The sequence below is a fragment of the Dichomitus squalens genome (assembly GCF_000275845.1).
Source record: "Dichomitus squalens LYAD-421 SS1 unplaced genomic scaffold DICSQscaffold_50, whole genome shotgun sequence".
Lineage (NCBI taxonomy): Eukaryota > Fungi > Basidiomycota > Agaricomycetes > Polyporales > Polyporaceae > Dichomitus > Dichomitus squalens.
Genome location: NW_006766932.1, coordinates 122,308 through 144,504, shown reverse-complemented (window position 1 = coordinate 144,504; position 22,197 = coordinate 122,308). Strand labels below are relative to the sequence as shown.

Genomic DNA, 22,197 nt, shown 5'->3' with positions numbered 1-22,197 from the left:
TTCCTTTCTCCTCGTATCCTCTCTACCATGCATTCCCTCTTCTTACGGCACAACCCGGACACTCGTACCTACCATGGTTCCAACACCATGCTTCATATCCCCATTGTTCTCATCGCTATTGTTCTTTTCGCCATTGTACTACGTGGTCACAACACCACGTGACTCCTTTGTCCCCATTCGCTATTGTTCACCAATTAGTCAGCGACCGTGTACTTTAGTATATAAGGACAGGTCTTGCACTGGGCACCCCAGTTTGACCTCTTGTACCAATCAAGTGTTCTCACTCCCTAGACCCCTAGTGACCTCGAACCCCCAGACCCCCAGTGAACCAGTGTGCTAAGCTTGTCATCAGTCTGCGTCCTCGTTGTGCATAACCTGCACACGACCCCTTGAGTGCTGACACGCTTTGCTGTAACAGGTGAGGATTGGGTTGCCTAGGGAGTCAACGATATCAGCAGTGTCCGACCGCCGTGGTTTATACCAGGCTGTCAGGTCCCAGACCCGGGCATTGTTGGTGGCGACATCGTGGATGCGCTGTTCGAAGAAGGCGTGTTTGGCGTTGGGGATGGCCTTGAAGTAGGAGCGGCGAGCTTCAAGGCATTGAAGTTGTGCGATCTTGGGGAGGGCAGTGTTGGAGGGGGTGTCGCGATGCTGGAGGAAAGCGCGATGGCATGCACGGGCGGTCCGAAAGGGTGGGGTGGTGCGTTTAAGGGTGGTGGAGAGGTGTCGCTGTGCTGCTTTGGTGACGTTGTTCCACCAGGGTTTGGAGCGGGCACAGAGATCGCGGGGCTGGGCATGGGATTCCCAGGTGGTGGAGATGGAGTCGTAAAGCGCCTGTGTGTAGCGCTCGACGTCGGGGCCAGAGTCCGGGCGAGGTGTCGAGTTGAAGAAACCGACGAGGGTCTGGGCCAGGTCGGTGAGGAAGTCCTCGAGATTGTCATCGGAGATTGCCGGAGGTCCGAGAAGGGATATGGGATCAGTGGGCAGGGTGACGTATAAGAGGGCGTGATCGGAGAGGCCACGGGCCGCAGCACGGACCTGAACGGAGTCACGTGGGTGGTCTCGTGGACTCCAGACGAGGTCGATGACGGATCCCCGGAGTCGGGGGTTGTGGGGGAAGTGCGTGGGGACGTCGACCGGGGAGCGGAGGTCAAGGTCCCAGGCGCCTATAAGGTGGGAGAGGGTGAGTAGGTCAGTACGCGGAGAGGAGGTTCCCCACGAGGGGTCCCAGTCGGGGCTATGGAGATTGAAGTCGCCACCGACGCAGCGTACTTGATCTGGGAGGCGGGGAAGAAGGGAGATAAGGTCAGTAAGGACAGCAGAGTGACCGCGAGGGTCATTGTAGACATTAAGTAGAAAGAGAGGAGGGTCAGAGGACCGTAGCTGGAGCACGAGGAGTATAGCGTCTCGGTGCCGGAGTGCTGGGTGGCTGAAGGCGCGTGTTAGCGGCAGTCGGGTGTTGACGTAGCAGACTACGCGAGGGGGGTTGTCGTGATCAGTCTTGGAGGGTTCGAAGAGGCGCCAGTGGGAGTCGGACTGTGTGCCGAAGTATCTGTTGTCGTTGGTCCGGTCGCCGGGCATGGCGACGTTGCGTTTACCACCGGGCGCGGGAATGTGTTTGAGGGGGCCATACCACGGTTCTTGGATGCATAGAACATCGACATGGCGAGACAGCGAGGAAAGGAGGGAGGACATATGGGAGGGATTGCAGTTAGCATTGTGGAAGACAATGGTAAGGGAGTCGAGGGAGGTGTGGTCTCGAGTCATTTAGAAACCGGCCAGCCCAAGCCCGGGCGGAGGGTTGGCGGCGGGACGCGAGGGCTGGGCTGGGGCGGGAGCCGGTGGGTGGGGAGCGGTGGCTGTGAGGACGTGGACACCGTATGGGTGGGCCGTGTTGCAGCGGCGGCAGTGGGAGACGGCCGGTGCACGCATGGGGGTGGCGCCGGGAAGAGGGCGGGGACGTGTGTGGTTGCCAAAGGGGTGGCGGCAGCTGCACGCGCGGCAGAAGGGAGAGTTGTCCACGGCGCCTGGGTGGTGACGGCCGTAGAGGTGGGAGGTTCCACACGCAGTGCATGGAATGGGGAGGCCCATCTGGCGGGCGACAGCGGGATTCTGGGAAGGACGATTAGCAGTGCGGGCCGCAGTTTTACGTACCGGGCAGGTGGGGGAGGTTGAGGCGTGGGCCCCGTTGCAGAGCGCACATTGAATGGAGGCGTCTGGGGCCGCACGGGCCGAGTGGTCAAAGGTGCGGTGAGGACCGGCGCATGTGGCGCACTTGGGAGGGGACCGGCAGGCGCTGGCGGGGTGGCCGAGGGCTTGGCAGTTGGTGCATGCGAGGATGCCGCGGCGCACGGGACACGCGACAGCAATACGGGAGCCCGTCCCGAGGTCGAAGACGAGGGTGCCGTTGTGGAGGGCACGGAGGCACGCGAAGGCGGGAGAGTCTTCCCGAATGTCGACGTAGAGGGTCGCGCTGTCGGGCGAGGGAGAGGGGTTCCAGCGGGCCGCCAGGACTAGGTCCATGGTAAGGGCACGCCAGGCTGGAGACGGGGAGCGTTGGGCAGCTGCGAGGAGGTAAGCGACCGGGTCGACAGGCTCAGAGGCCCCGCCGACTCGGTAACGGGCAGAGGGGAGTTGGGAGATGGAGAGGGAAGAGTAGTATACGTACGACGTGCTGGTGACCGGGACAGAGAGGATAGTGGAGACGCAGGTGTCGAGCCTGTGAACGTCATCAGTGGACAGGAGAGAAGAAGGGAAAACGACAAGGTTCCGGCCTGTCATGTTCCATGAGGCGGAGACGATGCGGAAGTTGGACTGGTTGAGCGCGTCAGTGATGGCGACCGTCGACGGGCGTTGGTGTTCCGGGATGGCCGCGGGGAGGCGGAAGTAGCGGGCTTTGGCATGTCCAGAGGGGAGGGTGGAGATCTTCTCGTTGATGACCTCGTTGATGCGGATGGAGGGTGATGAGGACTATCCAGTGGCCGGGCGTTTGGCAGCCATGGTCGACCACGGGGCAGGTGGGACAGTAGGCTGGACGGGAGCGGGGGTAGGGACTTGGGAAGCGGGAATGCTCAGGGCGGGCGGCGTAGCAGTGGTTGGGGCGGCGGTGGGGGCTGGTACCGGGGCCGAGGCGGGAGCTGGGGCAGGCCGGGCCGAGGGAGCGGGGGCGGGGGGCGGGGCGGCCGTCTGTTTGGCGGCTGCGCGCTTGGTGACGGTCTCGTGATGTCTGGTGAGGTGATTCCCACGACAGACGTCACAGCAGACGCCTTGCGGCAGGGAGGGAGCTTTTTTGGGAGGAGGAGTGGGATAATGAGGAGGGGCGGACGCATCGAAGGTTGGGGCGGCCGGGGTGGGAGTAGGGGGGCGGTTATGAGGAGAATGGATAGAGCCGGGGAGGCCGGGGTGGGTAACGCCAGGCATGGGAGAGGGGGAGCGGGATGGGGGTGTGGTGTGGATAGTGGCTGGGGGAAGATTGTTGATGAGGTCGAGGACGCCTTGGCCTTCGCGCGTTGAGAAAGAGGTGGCCTGGGGCGCCGGAGCGGCAGGCGGATCCCAGGAGACGATGCGAATCGCCGCTTTGATGATGGAGGAATGAGAGTCGAAGATGCGTTCGAGGTGGAACGGCTAGACTTCAAGGGCGTCAGCTACCCGGGGGACGTGGGACCTGTCAAAATCCTTGGGGGGAACGTCGGGGTGAGTGCGGAAGAACATAACGAGTGCAAAGAGAATGTCGGTGACTGTTTCTGAGTCGAGTGAGTCAAGATCTGGTGTGAGGTCGTGCGCCTCGGGGGGGGGGGCGTCGCTGGTGGGGAAGGGGGAAGCGTTGAGGAGGCCGCGGACGTACGCGTAGGCCGCGTTCGCGGCTTCGCGGGACGCGGTGGAAAAGCCGTCGTCGAGGAAGGCTTGAAGGATGTCCCCCAGACGGGCTTTTTCTTCCGGGGGGCGTTGGGATTTGGGTTGAGCATTGAGTTTGGCCATAGCGGCCAGGAAGCGAGCGCTGAGGATAGCGGGGTGACAGAAAGACGGGACAGACGCCGGGAGCGGGGAGTCCGGAGCGGGCTGAGAGAGGGGGGTAAAATGGGCACTGAGGGACCGAAAGTACCGGTCCAGTTCGCCGAGTCCGGAGACAGGCGGGGCAGGTGAGGCAGAGGGGAGGGGGCCATGAGGCAGAAGCGCGGCCTCAGCCGCAAGGTTGAAGGCGAGTGCAGGTGCCTCTGCATTGTAGAGGCAGGCCTGGGTGGAAAGGCCTGGGCCGTCGGGCTGCGTGTAGAGGCCGGCGGGCGTAGCGGAGATTTGAGTGTCGCTGGGGACGTTGAGGGTGGGAGGGGGCGAGATGGAGCGGGCCATAGATACGTCGGAACTAGTAGAGCTGGAGGGAGACATACGGGGAGCCGGGTCGACGGCAGGGGTTTTCTTTGAGGCAGCTTGGCCAGTAGAGGAGACTGTAGATGCCATTGTTAGTAGAGGACGACGAGGAGGACTCACGGGAGGGGATGGGAAGTGGGCGCTTATTGGGGATGGTGGTGGTACGAGTCGAAGGTGCGGCTGCTGGTCTATGCGAAGGGCGACCTTCTGCGCTTTCTTCAGCGTGTCAATCTTGTGCGCCATGACTGCAAACTCATTTTGAATCTTGTATAGCAGGCCGTCCACATAGTGTGCCCGCTTGTCCTTGTCGGAGAGTGGAGTGCGCACTGCAATGGCATTAAAGCTAGCCGTATAGTCCTTGACCATGCCGAGCTTGTGCGATGCCTTGCACAGCTTGACAAGTTTGGTGAGTGCAGCCTTCTTGTCGTCGACCACGCAGAAGTGGGCCTTAAAGGCCGTCTCAAAGGCGTCCACACTTGACCAAATGACCTTGCCATCTGCGAGGTCGATGATGTGGGGCCCAGCCCACCGAGCGGCATCGTCCGTGAGCTTGTTGAGCACCATGATCCAAGTGAAGTTGGCCGCAATCGACGATGCTACCAGCTGCGTATGGTAGAGCTTGGCCATCGCAGCAAAGCGGAGCCCAGCCTGCGCCTCCTTACTATTGCAGTCCTGGGGTGCGAGCTGACTAAGGAGCTTTGAGCAGATGGGAGACATGGTGGGAGAGGGGCTACGGGGAGAGTGCATGCTTGATTCAGAGTGTGATGGGTTTCGTGGGGGTTTCAGGAGCGGTTCGGTGGTGTTCGGAGGTTCAAACGCACCTGAAGCTCGTTGTTCTAGACAATTGGTAACGAGCAAGATGGTGGTGTCAAGCAGGACACAGGATCCTCCGGCAGGGGATTCGTTTCGGAGAGAGCCGCCTGGGCTAGGGATACGACTCGGGGCACAGGTTGCTGAGCGACTAGGCTGCCTAGTCCCTGGTAAGCTGATGGACGCGAGTACGGCTGCTTGCAGCGGCCGTCCAGACTTGGTTGTCGTCGGGAGAGGAGTTGCTAAGCGAACCTGGATAAGTGCGCCTTGTTCTGCCGCAGGTCATGTGTGGTGTGGGAATGCGGACCAGTCGGTATCGCTGTCGTCTCCGTTGGCCAACCGGTGAGGGCAAGATTGGCGCGGGCAGATATGCCACTAGTGGTAGTTGTGGTTGTAGTGTTGGTCTTCTACGGCAACGGGGTGAAAACTGTGGAAGTATGGGCTACAATTCAGGGTGGAAATATGGGGGGAACAGTGATAAACGGAAGGTTAAATGTGGGAGGGTGCTAGTGCCTGTGAGGAAGTTTTGACCTAATGTTACAACTGACTGTCGAGCGAGTAAGTGGAGACGAGCGAGGCAGGCAGGAGCGCTGACGAGCTCTGATCACAGTGAGACTGGAGCTGAGCTCAACAGGCAGGACTGGAGACAAAATGTGTATTGAGCGAGGTATCTACAGAGCGACATGCATGGTGGCTTACCTGGAGACAAGAAGTTGAAACTAGAGTCTCCAGGTAGCAAAGGATCTAGCTATATACAGGGAATGAACAATGGGCGCTAAAGGACAATGGCATTGCCATGGGCACCGAGTACAAGGGGCATAGGACAATAGTGAAGGGGAGAACAAGGGCAGCTATTGTCCGTATGCAAACAAGGAGAAATCACACTGAATAGAGAACAAGCGGTGAACATACGAGGCGCGGTTCAAATCGAAAAGGAAATGTAGCGCCGTAGGGGCAGTTTGTGACATCTATTATGCAACTTCATATCTTTAAATGTGACAATTGTGGTTCAAAGTTCAAACATATAACAGTGGTGATGGCTTGTGACAACACAACACCTCCACTGGCATGTAGTCAACATAATTCAGCTAATGTGACATTTTGTTGTTAGGAACGGGCCAGCCACTGAACCAGTGACACCAAAAGGGTGCAATCCTAAGCTTAGCTTAGGATCCGGCTGACACTATATACATATACCACAATACTGCCCCCTATCCTAGGGTTTGTGACATCTGTGACACTATACTCTCTCTATCCACACATGTGATTATAGCCAAGTTTGATTGTCACAGTCACAGTTATGGTTGAATTTCTGCTCCCTAGTTTTACTTTATAGCTTCGAAATTAGAAAAGGGACCAACCATTCAAAGGATGTTCAAGGACAAATCAACTGTGTGATCAACATGGCTGCCATTTGACAGAAACCACCTTGAGTTGATGCCACAGAATTGATGTTGCTTGCAAGCTTTGTAAATCTTTGCAGTCCTGAGGACCTGTGTGGATTGTAATGGCCATAGAGAGTTGTTATAGTTATCTACGGGCCGTAGATAACTTCAGTAACTTATTGGACGGAACACTACCCAGGCAACACCCTATCATCATAAGACCAAACACATACTATGACATGGAGCAACATATAGAAATACATCCTGCCGCACGCTAGTCATCTCCACCATTAGAGCTCGCGACATCGCTGTGACCATCATCATGGCCACGTGGGTTGTCCTCTCCATCCTTCCCTGTAGTATTTGAACTAGCGGCTGAGGCATTGGCCGCGGCCACGAACCCGGACAAGGGGGCAGCCGACGGCCCGCCACCAGATTTTGCTTGTGCGGCTTTCCAGGCGTGTGCCATCTGGAGAAACTTGAACGATGTCGGGTTGGATTCCCGCTCGTCGTCGGCGAAGACAATGTCCCAATCTGACGAAACAGGACTCTGCGTGAGCGAAACCTCGCGGTGAACACTGCTGTTTCACGTACCTTCGACCGTCTGGCCCGTCTCTTTGTCTACGATCCGCCGCTTGCTGGTGATAGGCATCATGCCCTGGACCTTCACGACATCCTCTGCTGCGCCGTACTTCTCCTCGAACGCCTTCCAAATCTCGAGCAGAACGACGCGCTACAAGTCCCACATGAGTACAAGCGACAGAGGCAAAAGAACAAGCGGAATACGTACCTCGTGTTTCAAGCCCTTGCTCTTGAGGTCCTTATAACCGCGCTCGAAGACTTGCCTGGCGCGTACCGGGTCCCCCTCGACCATTGGCACTTCTTCCTCCTCCTCTTCCTCCGCTTCCTCGCGCATCGCACGCGGAACAGGGATCGGCTCGGCCTCGAATGTCGCATACGAGATCCATACCTTGACGTGTCCGCTGAGCTGCACGAGCCGTTCGTACAAGTCACGAGCCTTCTCGCGCTCGCCCTCCTCCGTCTCGAAGTCGATGTATGCTTTCCAGAGTAGCTCAGGCATGGAAAGCGCGGTCTGCGATATGCCGAGCTCGTAGATTGCGCGAACCCGGGCGAAATCCTCAAGCTGTGTCTCGAGCTCCGCGTACTTGATCCAAGCAGCCGAGTTTGTGGGGTCGAACTTGTGCCTCGCGTTAGAGAAGAGCCGGGTATAACGGGGAAACATCCTTACCTCGATGTACTTCTCGTACAGCGTTCGCACCCGGTCAAACTCACGGAGCTGCAGGTAGTTCCTGTATGAGTATAGTATGCGCACTACCAACTTTGAAATGCTCACGTCAAACTCGAGCTGAATGTAGCCCTTGAAAAGCGCTTCCTTGGGACACATCCCAATGGCCGTCCCCAGAATCTTCCGCGCAGCGGCCAGCTGAAGCCGCCGGACCTCAAAGCGCGCAAAATTGATCCACAGCTTCGCGAATGTGAACTGCTTGTGAGGCACAACTCGGATGGCAGTCTCGTAGATTTGTCGTGCTCGTTCAAAATCCTACATTGTTGAGGTCAGTGATCAGGCATAGACGTACCAGCGCGTCACATACCTTCGTTTCCGTCTCCTCGAATAGAGCATAAAACAGCCACAAGAATATGTACCTCCGCCAATGTCGCTTCTCGCCTCCGGGCGGGACTTGGGCAACCGCCCTCTCATACACCTCTCGCACTCGGTTTGCTGCGCGCTCTTCCTCCTCCGCAGTGGCGCCCTCCTCCCGAACGTCCCGCAGAGCGCCCTCCTCCAGGCGGGCATAATCGAACCACACGTCGTAGTTCCGGCCATCGTGCTGTAGCTCCTCTTCGTACTGTATGCGCCTTTTGCCGAGCACCGTGGATTCCAGCGTGGTCCGCGTACCGTGCTGCTTCTCGAACTTCGTGTATGCAGCATACAGCGAGCCAGATTTTGAACGAGGCAGGCGCGACAGGGCGAACTGCAAGACAGAACAAGCGTTCGCTTACGATGGCGCTACTGACGAGCAAGCACGTACCTTGTAGATCACCCTCGCCCGCTCGTACTCCTTCAGCCTCGTCTCCATCTTCGCAAACGCGTTGAAGACCGCCTGCGCCTTCTCGATCTGCTCCTCGTCGTCCCCAAAGAACTCCAAAGCGGTCTGGAAGACCTCCCGCGCCTTGTCCAGTCTCCCCCGCTCCTCCTCGAACTTGCCCCACTTGACCCACACCCGCGGCTCGGGCCTGACGGCGACCCACCGCTCGTAGATGGCGCTGGCCCTGTCCAGCTCCTGGTACCGCTGCTCCAGCTTGATGTACGCCTGCCAGGCCTTGTCGTCGGGCTCCCACTGCATCCACCGCTCGAACACCTGGCGCGCGCCAGGCACGTTTTGGAGGAGCTCCTCGAGGTAGACGTACTTGTACCAGAGCTGGTCGATGCGGGGAAGGAGAGTGACGGCACGGTCGAACAGGTTGCGAGCGTGCTGGACGTTGCGGCCTTTGAGCTCCATCTCGGTGTACGAGAGCCATAGCTGGACGCTGCGAGGGTCGACGTCGAGGGCACGCTCGAATACCGAGCGAGCACGGGCGAATTCGCCCTGGCTAGCCTGAGAGGGAGTGTGAGAGACGTGCAGAGGCCTCAAAGAAAGCACGCTTGGATGTACATACCTCCCAGTTCGCATATTGAAGCCATTCCTTGCTGTAACGTGAAGTCAGTAAACGTTTGTACGAAAAGAGGATGGTCCACGTACATGCTCGATCGCGTCTGCCGAATGCGCTTCTCGAACTCCTCTCGTTTGCGGCCGCGGTACTCGTGGAGCTCCTCAAAGTCCTCGACGCGCTGTTTTGGTGCACGGAACTGCGACTCCTGTCGCTCTTGGGCCTGTGATGCGCCGCGTCAGAACTAGGTTGGATGTCTCGGACAGGATACGGCGTACATCGCGGAGGAGTTGCTCGGCGGTGACTTGGATGGCCGCCGGTGCCCTGTTCTTGATTCTGTTTGAAGAGTGTCAGTGTCTGGATCGGTATAGGACGGATGAATCGCTGACCTGGGGGCTCTTCCGTCCTGCATCGCGAAGGGATTGTGGCAAGTGGCGGTCCGGTGCAGAGGAATGTATTGGCCGCGGTGGCAGGTCCGGGTTAGGGTTCGAGCAAGGGGCGTCTCATTTAAACGCCCGTGGGCAATTGCTGCACTTCGGTGACTAGACCTGACTCGTTACACGACGACCTGAGCTGCGTGCACATCGACAGCGAGCAAGATGGCAGCGCGCAAGGCTCCTCACTTGATGACCTTGGCTGACCTCAGCTCGACTCAAATCCACGGCGTCATCGCGCACTCGTTCCACCTCAAGCGCATCTCCCTCCCATGGCTCGCCCCCCAAACGCGCCTCGAGAACGGCAAGATGTCCAACCAGCGGCTGCGCATGCCTTCGCAGTCGCTCTTCAACAAAACGGTCGCTCTCCTGTTCTCCAAGCGGAGCACGCGGACGCGTCTCGCGGCTGAGACGGCTGCCTCTCTCCTGGGCGGACGGGCGCTCTTTCTGGGCAAGGATGATATTCAGATTGGCGTCAACGAGTCCGTACGCGACTCTGCGCGAGTCATTGGAGGCATGTGCCAGGGTATCTTTGCGCGTGTGGGAGACCACAGCGAGATCGAGGTACTCGTACCGCCGTCGTTGGATATCCTATCACGCTCACGCACTTCTGGCCTATAGGAACTCGCGCAGTACTCGCCTGTGCCCGTGCTGAACGCGCTCTCTTCTCTGTGGCACCCCACGCAAGTGCTGGCGGACTTGCTCACTCTGACGGAGAACGCGTACTTGTTCGATTCGTCGCTGCGGTCGCGCGCGAACAAGGACCCTTACTCGACGAAGCACAAGCAATTGGATGAGCTTCGACCTCTGACGATCGCGTACGTCGGCGACTGTGCAAATGTACTGAATGACATGCTCGTCATGTACCCGCGACTGGGCCACAAGGTGCGGGTAGGGGCGCCCGAGAACCCCAAGTACCGTCCGCCGAAGGCGGTGTGGGATCGGGTGGTCGAGCTCGGATGCGACAAGGGCATCTTCATGACCGCAGACCCTCGGGAAGCGGTGCACGGTGCAGACGTGGTAATCACGGACACCTGGATATCGATGGGGCAAGAGGCGGAGAAGGAGCAACGGCTGAAAGATTTCGAAGGATACCAAGTGACGGAGAAGCTGTGCAAGGAGGGCGGGGCGAACGCGGATTGGAAGTTCATGCATTGCTTGCCCCGGAAGCAGGAGGAAGTGGACGACGAGGTACGGCCGAAGTGCCGCCATGGCTGCGTTGGCTTGGTGGGATCGAGATGGCTAACATGGGAGCATGTGGATGGCAGGTGTTCTACGGGCCGCGGTCGCTGGTGTTTGAAGAGTCGGACAACCGCAAGTGGACGATCATGGCGGTATTCGAGTGAGTTCACTGGCGATGGTTCACATGTGCCGGATACGAGGAGAGCTGATCGCATGCTTGGAACAGTCTGCTCTTCGGGAAGTGGGATCTTGTGGGCCGCAAGCAGGAGGCGAAGGCATGAGAGAGGCTCGGGAGACATGCGGACACCGGCGGCGGAGACGGAGGCCGAGACACGTTGATAGTAGTAGACGTTCTAGCGTAATCTACGGAGTAATCCCTGGCTCTTCCTCCCAGCGACGATCTATCGCGAACCTGGATCGTCGGCCCCGCATGAGGCATCGTCGGCCGGGCCACGGCGGACAGCGGCCTGGCCAATGCCTACCGAGCAGGCCGCTGCAGGCCGCTGCTGGCGGAGGCGGGCCGAGAGTGCGGGAAGTGCCCCGGCCTATGACGTCTTGGCTCAGCAACGGGCGCTGGCGGAGGCGCCGGGGTCCGGCCTTGGTTTGAGTACGTCCTCGACTCCATCCGTCCCTTCAGCCACCCCCACACACCCATCTTGCCCCCCGACCCCCACATTCATCCCTCCATCACGGCGTCCCCATTCTCCCCAGACGACTCACACCGGTCTCCAGCCATGTCGGAGGTCAAGCGTGACGTTCACAACCATCTCCTCTTCGAGTGCGCCTGGGAGGTCGCGAACAAGGTCGGCGGCATCTACACCGTCATCAAGACCAAGGTCCCCGTCACCGTATCAGAGTATGGCGATCGTTACACCCTCATCGGCCCTCTCTCCTACAAGACCGCACCCATGGAGGTCGAAGCCCAGGAACCCACCGACCCTCATCTCGCCGCAACCCTCGACAGCATGCGCGCCGCCGGTGTCAAGATCCTCTACGGCCGCTGGCTTATCGAAGGCGCCCCCAACGTCCTCCTCTTCGACACAGGCAGCCAGTACTCTCGTCTCGACGAGTGGAAAGGCGACCTCTGGAATCTCGCAGGTATCCCCACCCCACCAAGCGACCACGAAACGAACGAGACCATCATCTTCGGCTACATCGTCGCCTGGTTCCTTGGAGAGGTGCGTAATGTCTCCCCATCTCGCGATTCACCTCTCTTGCCCCTGGCGGTCGAGGCCTCTTCGCCTATTCACCGATGTCTCTCATCTGAGATCATTATCCGCACTGCTTCGCGCGTATACGCGAACACCCACATAGGCGCGGGCCATCTGTCCCATCGTCCCCCAACGTCTCCGGCTCACAAAGGTGCTTGCGCGTCCATGCGCGCCAGCTGTTATCGTACGGTTTCTGGCGGCGGCGGCCATATGCGGACCTTACGCGTATGGCATCAGCAGGCGCGACCTTCTGTCCACAGCTCCGAAGACCTCTGTCTACTTTTGGCGACGGCGACTTGGTTCGCGATCCCCCAATGACTCAAGGGTCGTCAGCCGTCCAACGAGAATCGTGCGATCACTGCGCTACGTACACCGTTGACTATTGAAGCCTCCCACGTGAACACCCAAAGTGTTCTCGCGCGCTGTCACAGGCGGCAGCGGCAAACCCAAAAGTGCGGGGGCTTCACATTGGGGTGAAGCCGACGCGCTTCTCGGTCAAAAATCCAAGTCGCCGGCCCTTCGTACCCGCGTCTCTTTCAGCTTGATTGATATCGCTTGGATTTTGACTGATCCAATCTCGTGTACCCACAGTACGTCGCTCGGCAGCTTGACAAGGCCGTCATCGCGCACTTCCACGAGTGGCAAGCGGGTCTCGCCATCCCGCTTTGCCGCAAGCGCCACATAGACGTCACCACCGTATTCACCACACACGCGACTCTGCTCGGACGGTATCTCTGTGCGGGTTCGGTCGATTTCTACAACAATCTGCAGTACTTCGACGTGGATCACGAGGCAGGCAAGCGCGGCATCTATCACAGGTATTGCATCGAGCGCTCCTCCGCTCACTGTGCGGATGTCTTCACTACGGTTTCGCATATCACCGCGTATGAGAGCGAGCACTTGCTCAAGCGGAAGCCGGATGGCGTTCTCCCGAACGGTCTCAACGTCATCAAGTTCCAGGCGATGCACGAGTTCCAGAACCTGCACTCTAGGGCGAAGGAGAAGATCAACGACTTCGTCCGGGGACATTTTTATGGCCACTACGACTTCGATATCGACAACACGCTCTACATGTTCACCGCTGGTCGCTACGAGTACCGTAACAAGGGTGTTGATATGTTCATCGAGTCTCTAGCCCGTAAGACATGCTCTCCACTGCTTGTCGTCTGCTTAGTTGCTCATCTCGCAACTTCTAGGCCTGAACTACCGTCTACAAAAGTCTGGGTCCAAGATTTCCGTCGTCGCGTTCATCATCATGCCTGCGTCCACCCACTCGTACACTATCGATGCGCTCAAAGGCCAGGCTGTCACCAAGCAGCTTCGGGATACGGTTACCGAAATTCAGAATCGCATTGGACAACGACTTTTCGAACATGCTATGCGCTCCAACGGGTATGCAAGCATATATTTGTGCTGCGCTCTTGTGCTGATGTTCTTCATTACGGATCAGCGAGCATGCGACACTCCCTACGCCGGATGATCTCCTGTCCGACGAGGATAAGGTTCTGCTGAAGCGTCGCATCTTCGCTCTCAAGCGCAATGCTCTCCCGCCTGTGACAACTCACAACATGACCGACGACCACAACGACCCTATCTTGAACCAGATCCGTCGTGTTCAGCTGTTCAATCACTCGCATGACCGCGTTAAGGTCGTGTTCCACCCTGACTTCCTGAGTAGCAACAACCCCATTCTTGGTATGGACTACGAAGAGTTTGTCCGTGGTTGCCATTTGGGTGTCTTCCCGTCGTACTACGAGCCCTGGGGATATACCCCTGCGGAGTGCACAGTCGTAAGTATAGATTTCGCTGCTTTACGTTTCAACGACCTCATTGCCTTGAAACAATAGATGGGTATCCCCTCCATCACGACGAACCTCTCCGGCTTCGGCTGCTTCATACAAGACCTCATCGAGCGTCCCCAGGACGAAGGCTGCTACATCATCGACCGTCGCTCCCAGTCCGTCGAGGATTCAGTGAACCAGCTCACCGACTACATGTTCTCCTTCTGTGGCAAGACCCGCCGGCAGCGCATCAACCAGCGCAACCGCGTAGAGCGCCTCTCTCCCCTGCTCGACTGGAAGAACCTCGGCATCGAGTACTCGAAGGCGCGCCAGCTTGCGCTCCGTCGGGCGTACCCCGACGCGTTCTACGGCGTGGGTGGCGAGCCTGGTGAAGAGGAGGATCTCGACTTCGGCATGGAGCGCATGACGCTGCCCATCAGCGTCCCCGCGAGTCCGCGCTACAAGATGTCCGGCATCGCGACTCCAGGGGACATCGGTACTCTCACGGAGGAGGTACGTACACCGCGAAGCCCTCTTTCGGCATGCATGTTGATGCGCGTTGGTACAGATGCAGGCCCTAGGCACCAGCGACTACCGTGGCTACCAGTGGCCGTCGCAGCAGGACGATGAAGAGGAGGGCTATCCCTTGTATGTATTCGTATTGCCTCATCTCCAGCCATGGGCGAAACTAACGAATGTGATGCAGCCCGCTCGTTATGAAGGTCCGTTCGCGCGCGAACTCGGTCATGTCGGGTGCCAGCACGCCCGGAGGGGGTCGCTCGAAGAGCTTGAGCGACACCGACCTTCGCAAGGCCGATGCAGCGCTGAGCAACGTCAACGAGTCGCAAACGAACGGTGTCAACGGTCACCATTGATGACCTCGTCGGACGCGAAGGGGCGTAAAGGAGATGCATATAGCTTGTACATATAGCCCTCTGTGAACCTGTTGGAGACGGATATCATGGCATACCATATCAAAACGTCTGATCATGACATGAGTCGGAAAGGACCCGGAGTAGGAAAGGATGTCGTCTGTAGCCTGATGTCACTTACTTCGCAGGGATACTCTGTCCATGCTGAGCGCGAATATGTCATTGGACTATGTCTATAACATGGTCTCGTGAGCTGCCGCGATATTCTTTCATAGTAGATGATCATGCAGCAGTCAGAATGGCTGCATTCCATTTAGGTAATGGCGTCTATACGGCGGAGAGAGTTGCAGCCACCGAATCGCCGTCTGGGCCACTTGTCTCTCATCCCTCTCCTCCCCTTCCTCTCCGCTAGACTGGACGTCTTCCACTTGGACCACGCCTGCGTGTGTCCGGTATGGCTCTCGCTGTGCGACGGCGAACTGTCGTTCGTGTCCTCATCTTTGCTGTCTTCGCACTCCTGGTCAAACTCTTCGTTGTCTCGCCTACGGATGCTTCAGTCGCCGCCCTCTATGGGCCTACCGACCCGAAGCAGATACGAAAGCAGAACGTGTTGGACCTCGTGACGCGGTCTGACAAGCAGCTCGATGCCCGGAGACATGAGTTCTTGCAGGTCCGAATGGGGAGGGACGAGAGGCCGGACCTGTTCTCGGATCTCGTCAATGTCGGCGTTCAGGATTACTGGGAGCGGTTCCAGAAACCTTAGTGAGTGCGTGTACACGTAGCAGCGTATCCTTGTGCTGAGTCGTCGTAGCATCCTCGGCCATGACACTTCCCACATGGACGAGCAATCCGTGCTGTCCGCCATCGAGCAACTTCTGAGCCTAAATGGGTGGGTCGCCGCACTGTGCCCGACCCTCGCGCGCCCGTTCGGCCAGAACAAGTACGAGGACGCGTACGAAGACCTCGCCCGCCAGAACAACCTGTACTTCGTGGGCATGGTCATCCATTCCGCGGACCACTTCCTCGTCGACCAGCTTGCCGTCATAGTGCAGCTGGCAAGGCGGCTCGGGTCCTCCAACATCTTCGTGTCCATGCTTGACTACGACTCTTCCGACTCCACCGAGACCTTGACCGACCTCTGCGAAGCCGTGCTCACCCTTCTCGGCGTGCCGTACAGAATACGTCGCATGCCGGGCATGACAGAAGACCCTTCGGCGGCTTACTATCCACTTGAGGAGGCGTACACTCGGAATCTTGTGTTGGAACCCCTTCATGAACTCTACGAGAAGCGGAACATCAAGTTCCAGCGTGTCATCTGGCTCAAGGGTTTCACATGTCCGAACGATATCCTCGAAACCATCAAGGTCAGCATCGTAAACGACGCTGCTATGGTCTGCGGCATGGACTGGGCAGAGCACAATGGATTCTTCATATTCTCCGACCGGTATGTCTCTTTCATTCCCTTCTACGAACTGTTCCCTGATCTCCTCATCAGCTGGCGCACGCGCGACATCAACGGCGACCAATTCCGTCAATCCAAGTCTTCCGCCATCTCCGAGTCTGCCCTTACGTCCGTTCCTCCGCGCGACCCGACCAGTGCACAGCGCTACAAGCAACATCTTCCTTTCCAGGTCTTCTGCTGCGAGTCCGGTACGCACGTCGTGGATCCCGCTCAGTCTTACTACGCAGGTATCAAGTACCGTGCCGGAACGGACTTTTTCAACTCGACCGCCAGCCACGAGGAAGTCCCTGATCGCGACCCGGACTCACCTTGCCTCGACAGCACTCAGGCATGGTTCTGCCGTGACCTCTGGGTATGGAAGGCGAAGGAAGGCATGAAGGACATCGACCCCGAGATGGACTCCCCCCAATCCACCGACGCTGCGCAAGCACCAAAACGTAAACGTGCCCCAGAGCCCGAACCGGCTGACGCGGAGCCGCTTGCGCCTCGCCAGGCGGACAAGGCAAAGGCGCAGGACGATGCGGATGCCAACGCAGGGTCAGATTTCGACGCGTCAGACCTTCCTATCCTTGATCCCCCCGAGAGCACCGAAACCCCACTACATTTGACCATCCCGAATGCGGTCTTCTTAGCGGCCAGGATATTGGTGAATCCACGGTGTGTGACTACGTACGCGGGCGTGTCCCACACCCAGCTGGCGCTAGACTTGTTCGGGCCGCCCGACAGAGAAGAGGAGCAGGAGGTCGGCAGGCAAGACGTACTTGAAGACTGGGAAGGCGCGCCGGATACATTCGTTTGTCAAGAGCAAAGGTATGCTGCTGTCCGCAAATTATAGGTCTATTCGGCACTGACTCGGTATGATAGGACAACTGGCGGCCGAAGAGCAGCAAAAACCCAGAGGAGGATCTCATTCTCCATCCATCGAGAATTGGAGGAGAGCTTGCTGTCATGAACCTAGCATTTGGCACTAGGGGGGTCACACTTTGCATGCGGACATGTTCATCTTACCTAGAGTACAACAGGGATAGAGTTGTTGTAAATATATCTAGATATCCTTCTGTAATGGGCGCCAGGTCAACGACAAGTGGCCGTACATCCGGCAAGTTGAGTGGACAGACGACGCGGCTTGAAATACTTGGTGGGCTCCCATCGTTGAGTTGATTAGGTGTATAGTCTGTTAGACGCTTGTTTTCGACGGGCGGACATGCCAACAACTGTTCCGATGGATAACCCAAAGCCATATTGTAGTATTCTGGTAGGGTATGCGGCTGACTACTTCCTCCTTGTTCGACTCCTCGCCCCAAACGCCTTGAAAGTAGCCCCGTCATCGGAATCATCGTCCACCACAATAGCAGGGGCTTTCTTTCTTGCGGTCGCAGGCTTCGCCTTCGATGATGGCTGGGTCCCCGATCGAGTACTTCGCGCAGTCGATTTCAACGTTGCTGCTGGGTCATCGTCCTCTTCTTCTCCGTATAAGCCAACATCAGGATCGGAATCCATACGGAAGTCATCATCCTGCTCGTAGTCGACTGGACCTGCAGCTCCCTCTCCATCGTCATCGACGTCGTCGTCCGAGTCGATGAACAGTGGCTGCCGCTGCGAGCCTGCCTTCCCCCGGGTAGCCCTAGTCGCTGTGTTCTTCTGAGCACTCGGCGGCTTCACAGCCTGGGATTTCGCCTGACTCTTTCCTTTGGCAGGTTTGGAGACGAAAGGCTCCTCGTCGTCGTCCGAGTCCAAGACAAGAGCCGGAGGTTCCTTGGTGCTACGCTGAGTTAAGCGGTGCGTAGCGCCGCTTCTTGGTTGGAACTGGGTATGGGGCTGAGACTGAGATTGGGTGGGCAGCGCGGCCGGTGAGCCCTTCCAATACTCTGTAGAATAGCTACGTCAGTCTTCCTAGTAGCATAGCCCAGATGGATACGTACGAGATCCGATACCGAGGTCGCTCTCTTCTTCCACCACAAGTTCGACGGGCTGCCGCCGCTCACCCGTAGTCTTCTGCTCACAAACGTTCAGTTCTCGTCTCGCGCTGACACCACATTCCACACACCTTCTTGAACTTCTTGAAATCCGGCCGCCCAACCCATTCAGGCCTGCCTTCTCCTCTCCTCAGATGCTCCCTGTTCGTGCCCGACTCCCTGAACACCGGGCACTCGCAAACGACCATGAAGTTTCCCCTCAGATCACCGTCGTCCCCAAACTCCTCCAAGACCTTCCACTCGTCGTCCTCCCTGACCCTCTCCAGATCCGGCTTCGAGATCCTCAAATTATTGAACTCCTTGTCAAACGTATCCTCGTGCTTCTTCCCCCGCTTCGTCGACGCGACGGCCTTCAGAAACGCGTCGTCCCGATCCGGCTCACCCTGCTGCTGCTGCTGCGTCGCCTTCTTACCGCCCGACGGCTTCGGCGGCTTGACGTGCACCTGGGACTGGGCCATGTCCACGCGGGTGACGACCTTGGACATCGGCACCGACTGCGTCTGGTGCTGCCCGACCGACTGGCCCGACGGCGGCGCCTGGTTCTGCGCGGCGCCCGCCTCCCCTCCAGTCCGTCTCCTCGTGCGCGGGTGCTCCTCATCCTCCACGTCCTCGCCCCCGTCCTGCGTCTTCCTCTTCGTCCCCCTCTGCGTCTGCGACGCCAACACCGTCCCCTCCTCTTCCTCCTCCATCACCACCCCGAGCCCGCTCCCCGCGCCCGCGCCCCTCCCACCCGTCCCGTCGCTCCTCGTCATCGTCGCACCCCCGCGGCCGGACGCCTGCGTCGCGAACGTCACCGAAGGCTCGTACTGCGTGACGCTCTCCCCTCCGCCCCCACTCCCGCCGAGGTGCTGGCTCGCGTACTCGCCGACGCCCATGCGCGCCACGCGGTCCGGGTCGCTCTCCTCAAAGAGCGCCTTGTACTTCTTGAGCGGGGGCTCCCGCACGTCGGCATCGGGGACGAGCACGTCCGCGTCGTCGCCCGCCGCCGACGGGGGAAAGAGCTGGCTGGCCGCGGAAGCGGTCGCCTGCGTCGCGCCCGCGACGCCGACGCGGCGCTTGAGGCGGGACGGGCGGACGGGCGTCGGGGGCTGGGGGGCAAGTCAGTCAGTTTCAGTCGCACACGAGCGTAGCAGAGGACAGGGTGGAGTAGGTGAGCACGCACCACGGAGCTGCCCGGCCGCCTGTAGGCCTCTTGCGCCTGCGGCTCTTCGGAGGCACGGCCAGCCGCGCTGTCCACGTCCATGGACTCGTCGTCGGTCGCATTCGCCTTTGGGCGCGCCGCCCTCCGTACCAACGTCTACGAGTGCCAAATCAGCCAGCCATTCGCGTGCATGCGCTAGGACGCCAAATCGTCTTACCCTCCTCGGCTGCGCCGGCTCGGCCGTCGCTGCAGGCTCGGGCTCTTCCTGCACGGCCGGCTGAGAGGGCGGCTCGGGCGGTTGCGACGGCGCGCGCGACGACGCTCTTGATGTCGCCCGTCGCGTGAGCCTGCGGCGCGGGGCGGCACTCGGCTCTGGTTCCTGGACGACCTCAGGCTCCTTGTCTAGCGGAGGCGGAGCACGGCGGGGGGGCACCACGGTGCTGCTCGTGACGACCGACGGCTCATCTTCGATCGTGTTCGGCACGACGTCCGGGAGTGGAGAATCTTCCTGATCTGAAAAGGACAGTCAGATGGGACGCACGAAGACACAAGATGAGACACACCCTCATCAGGGTTGCACGTCGCGTCGATGTACGAGACATCCGCATAGACGACAGCCTCCACGAGCTTCTCGGGAGGGACGAACTTGAGCTCAAAGCTGCGCCCGTCAGCCGCGCCTACGCGCACACGGGGGAAAAACACGCACCTCCTCGCCTCCTCCACCAAGCCCGCCCACCCATCCCTCCCGACGGCGGCCACGACCGCCTCCTTCCCAGCGACGGGCACAACCGCCGCGCCCCTCGCCCTTCCCTTCCCTAACACCTGCCTGAACGCCTCGCGCCCGTTTGCCGCCGCGAAGCACTCGTACTCGCCCCCGCCCCGCTTCACCAGCTCCCTCAGCGCGCTCTGCGCCTCCGCGCCCTTCTCCCCGACGAAGACCGCCCGCGCGCCCCTGAACACCGCCGCGCGCCGCTCGTCCCGCTCCCACACCTCGTACTTCTTGAGCGGCGGCGGCAGGCTGGCTGCGAAGCCGGGGCGGTGCTTGGTGGTGGGTGGCAGGACGCAGTGTTCTTCGAGGAGGGAGAGCTCGCCGGGCTCGTCGGCGCGGCCGGCGGCGAGGACCGCGGTGAGCCATTCGGGCTTGACGAGCGTGACGGCGGCTATGAGGGAGGCCGCGATGGACGGGGTGAGGGCGTAGGTGGGCGTGAGGTGGTGGGTCACGTCGGGGTGGAAGGTCGGAACGACGTGGATGCCTGGGAGAAAGCGGTCGGAAAGAGGACGTGTTGCGGGAGGGAATACGTACCGAGCTGGGCGCATTCCTCGATCGCACTGTGGGGAACGCCCTTGCCTGGAGGATTGTAGCAGCATATGGTCTCCCAGCGTACCCTGCGTGTGACCATTGGGGGTGGCTCTGCTGAGAGGAGGGGACGACTGACCTGACGAATATGCTCGCAGAGAGGTGGACGATATCTCGATTCTCGAGCCGGATGCTGTTCTTGGGTTGACATGGGACGCGAGGACGGGACTGGGAGGGGCGTTCGATGGGTCGTATGCGGTCTGTCAGATTCTGGAAGGTGAGCGTAGGGACAAAGGCAGGATCTGCCTGAAAGCGATTGCGAATGAGTCAAGGATGGAGGTGGCAGGAAAGGGGGCGACACACAGCCTGGTCCTCTGAACAAGGGCCGACAATGAAGAGCGCGTGAGCTTTGGAGATGGCCTTGCTCTTGATCTGAAGGGGCTGGTCTCTGCGGCCGAGGCCATATTCCCTGCCCGTCTTGAGCAACTTGTCCTCTACGGCAGATGAGAGGGGGAAGAGTGGAGGGATAGGAAGGACGCACTATCTGGGGCGTGGCCCTCGGAGTGGTCGTCGTCAAAGGGACCGGTGATGATCCACATTATATTGGACTGGCCTGTGGGCGATTGCCTGGTGGACGAGCTCAGGGGACACAGGCAAGAGACCGAGACCGACAAAGGCATCTCTGGCGCCGATACCGACAAAGGCATCTCTAGCGCCGGTGACTACCCGCGACGCGTCTCCGCCAATCAGCGTCCGCGCTCCTTGCCACGGGCTGCTCGCTGCGGGTACGCGACCTCCTCCTGCGATTTAATAACATCAAGTCTGTCCACTCAACTTGCCGGATGTGCGGCCAACTTCGATTCAACCTCGCATGCGGTAGGGCCAACTCACCTCAGATACTTATGTAACAGACGGCTACTCTGCTGCCGAATAGCCAGGCCTACTTAACGGCATCCTTCTCAATGATGCACATCGCCGCCGCTGACACTACTTCCCCTCTACCCCCGCGACACCCCACTTGCCATGTGGACTGTATCAGGTACAACACTCTACGTGAGCACCTCATCAGTTCAGAGACTAAGATAGCCCCCGCAGAGCCCGGGCACATCGTGCATGCTACAGTTATAGAGCGACTACGTGCATTGTATTCCCCTCACTCAACCATACAGCAGTGCATATGTTCTTCATGCTATTCTTACGTTGTCATCACTCTACTGGGCATCAGGAGATATATGACCCCTTGTTGAACAGGCGACCTCGTCGTAAGCAACCGTGGGATGAGGGCTTTCAGTGACGGAGCGCCTTTGTTCTCAGCAACGTCACTTGCTCAACTAATACACCCTTCCATATTACTGTCTGTCTGCAGATCCCAACGGTCGCGATGCTTCTCATCCAACAGACCAGTCTTCTAAAAACTCTCCTGTCGCCCGTCCATCTGCCATGTACAGCCCCGGCTCTACTTATTGGCGCCTATTATGGTGATATGAACTTTCGGCGTCCGTCTCTTCCTGACCAGAACGTGATGATATCGTAGAAGTTGAGCAATTCACCCTTGCGCATTCCCCCACGTCTACTATACCCAATGGTCGCCGAACCAGCCGACCGGTACAT

The 22,197-nt window shown here is 59.0% G+C and overlaps 5 protein-coding genes across 5 annotated transcripts; 3 read left to right on the top strand and 2 right to left on the bottom strand.

Annotated features, from left to right (window-relative positions):
• Nucleotides 1-348: 348 nt before the first annotated feature.
• DICSQDRAFT_173690 (uncharacterized protein) lies at nt 349-1,695 on the bottom strand (the record flags this gene model as incomplete). Its single annotated transcript, XM_007369504.1, has 1 exon — nt 349-1,695. The coding sequence occupies one exon, from the start codon at nt 1,693-1,695 to the stop codon at nt 349-351; it is 1,347 nt and encodes a 448-aa protein (XP_007369566.1).
• Nucleotides 1,696-6,763: 5,068 nt separating this feature from the next.
• Nucleotides 6,764-9,644, bottom strand: DICSQDRAFT_163279 (TPR-like protein; the record flags this gene model as incomplete). The annotated part of the gene is made up of 9 exons (XM_007369503.1): nt 6,764-7,094; nt 7,155-7,293; nt 7,351-8,121; nt 8,174-8,554; nt 8,612-9,178; nt 9,240-9,270; nt 9,323-9,453; nt 9,509-9,566; nt 9,620-9,644. Coding segments are annotated over 9 exons (2,363 nt in total), but the record flags the coding sequence as incomplete, so codon positions are not given.
• A 185-nt stretch (nt 9,645-9,829) lies between these two features.
• On the top strand, nt 9,830-11,127 carry DICSQDRAFT_68671 (mitochondrial ornithine carbamoyltransferase; the record flags this gene model as incomplete). Its single annotated transcript, XM_007369502.1, has 4 exons — nt 9,830-10,228; nt 10,286-10,855; nt 10,933-11,006; nt 11,073-11,127. The coding sequence occupies 4 exons, from the start codon at nt 9,830-9,832 to the stop codon at nt 11,125-11,127; spliced, it is 1,098 nt and encodes a 365-aa protein (XP_007369564.1).
• Nucleotides 11,128-11,580: 453 nt separating this feature from the next.
• DICSQDRAFT_68795 (glycogen synthase) lies at nt 11,581-14,713 on the top strand (the record flags this gene model as incomplete). Its single annotated transcript, XM_007369501.1, has 7 exons — nt 11,581-12,024; nt 12,649-13,195; nt 13,254-13,449; nt 13,508-13,847; nt 13,905-14,351; nt 14,407-14,486; nt 14,545-14,713. 7 exons carry the CDS (start codon nt 11,581-11,583, stop codon nt 14,711-14,713), a joined length of 2,223 nt encoding a protein of 740 aa, XP_007369563.1.
• Nucleotides 14,714-14,983: 270 nt separating this feature from the next.
• On the top strand, nt 14,984-21,155 carry DICSQDRAFT_140150 (uncharacterized protein). The gene is made up of 14 exons (XM_007369500.1): nt 14,984-15,472; nt 15,522-16,154; nt 16,206-16,982; nt 17,037-18,040; nt 18,095-18,167; nt 18,220-19,236; nt 19,311-19,445; nt 19,507-19,802; nt 19,853-19,947; nt 19,996-20,542; nt 20,593-20,675; nt 20,726-20,892; nt 20,950-21,080; nt 21,128-21,155. The coding sequence occupies exons 1-4, from the start codon at nt 15,165-15,167 to the stop codon at nt 17,122-17,124; spliced, it is 1,806 nt and encodes a 601-aa protein (XP_007369562.1). The 5' UTR covers nt 14,984-15,164; the 3' UTR covers nt 17,125-18,040; nt 18,095-18,167; nt 18,220-19,236; nt 19,311-19,445; nt 19,507-19,802; nt 19,853-19,947; nt 19,996-20,542; nt 20,593-20,675; nt 20,726-20,892; nt 20,950-21,080; nt 21,128-21,155.
• Nucleotides 21,156-22,197: the final 1,042 nt, after the last annotated feature.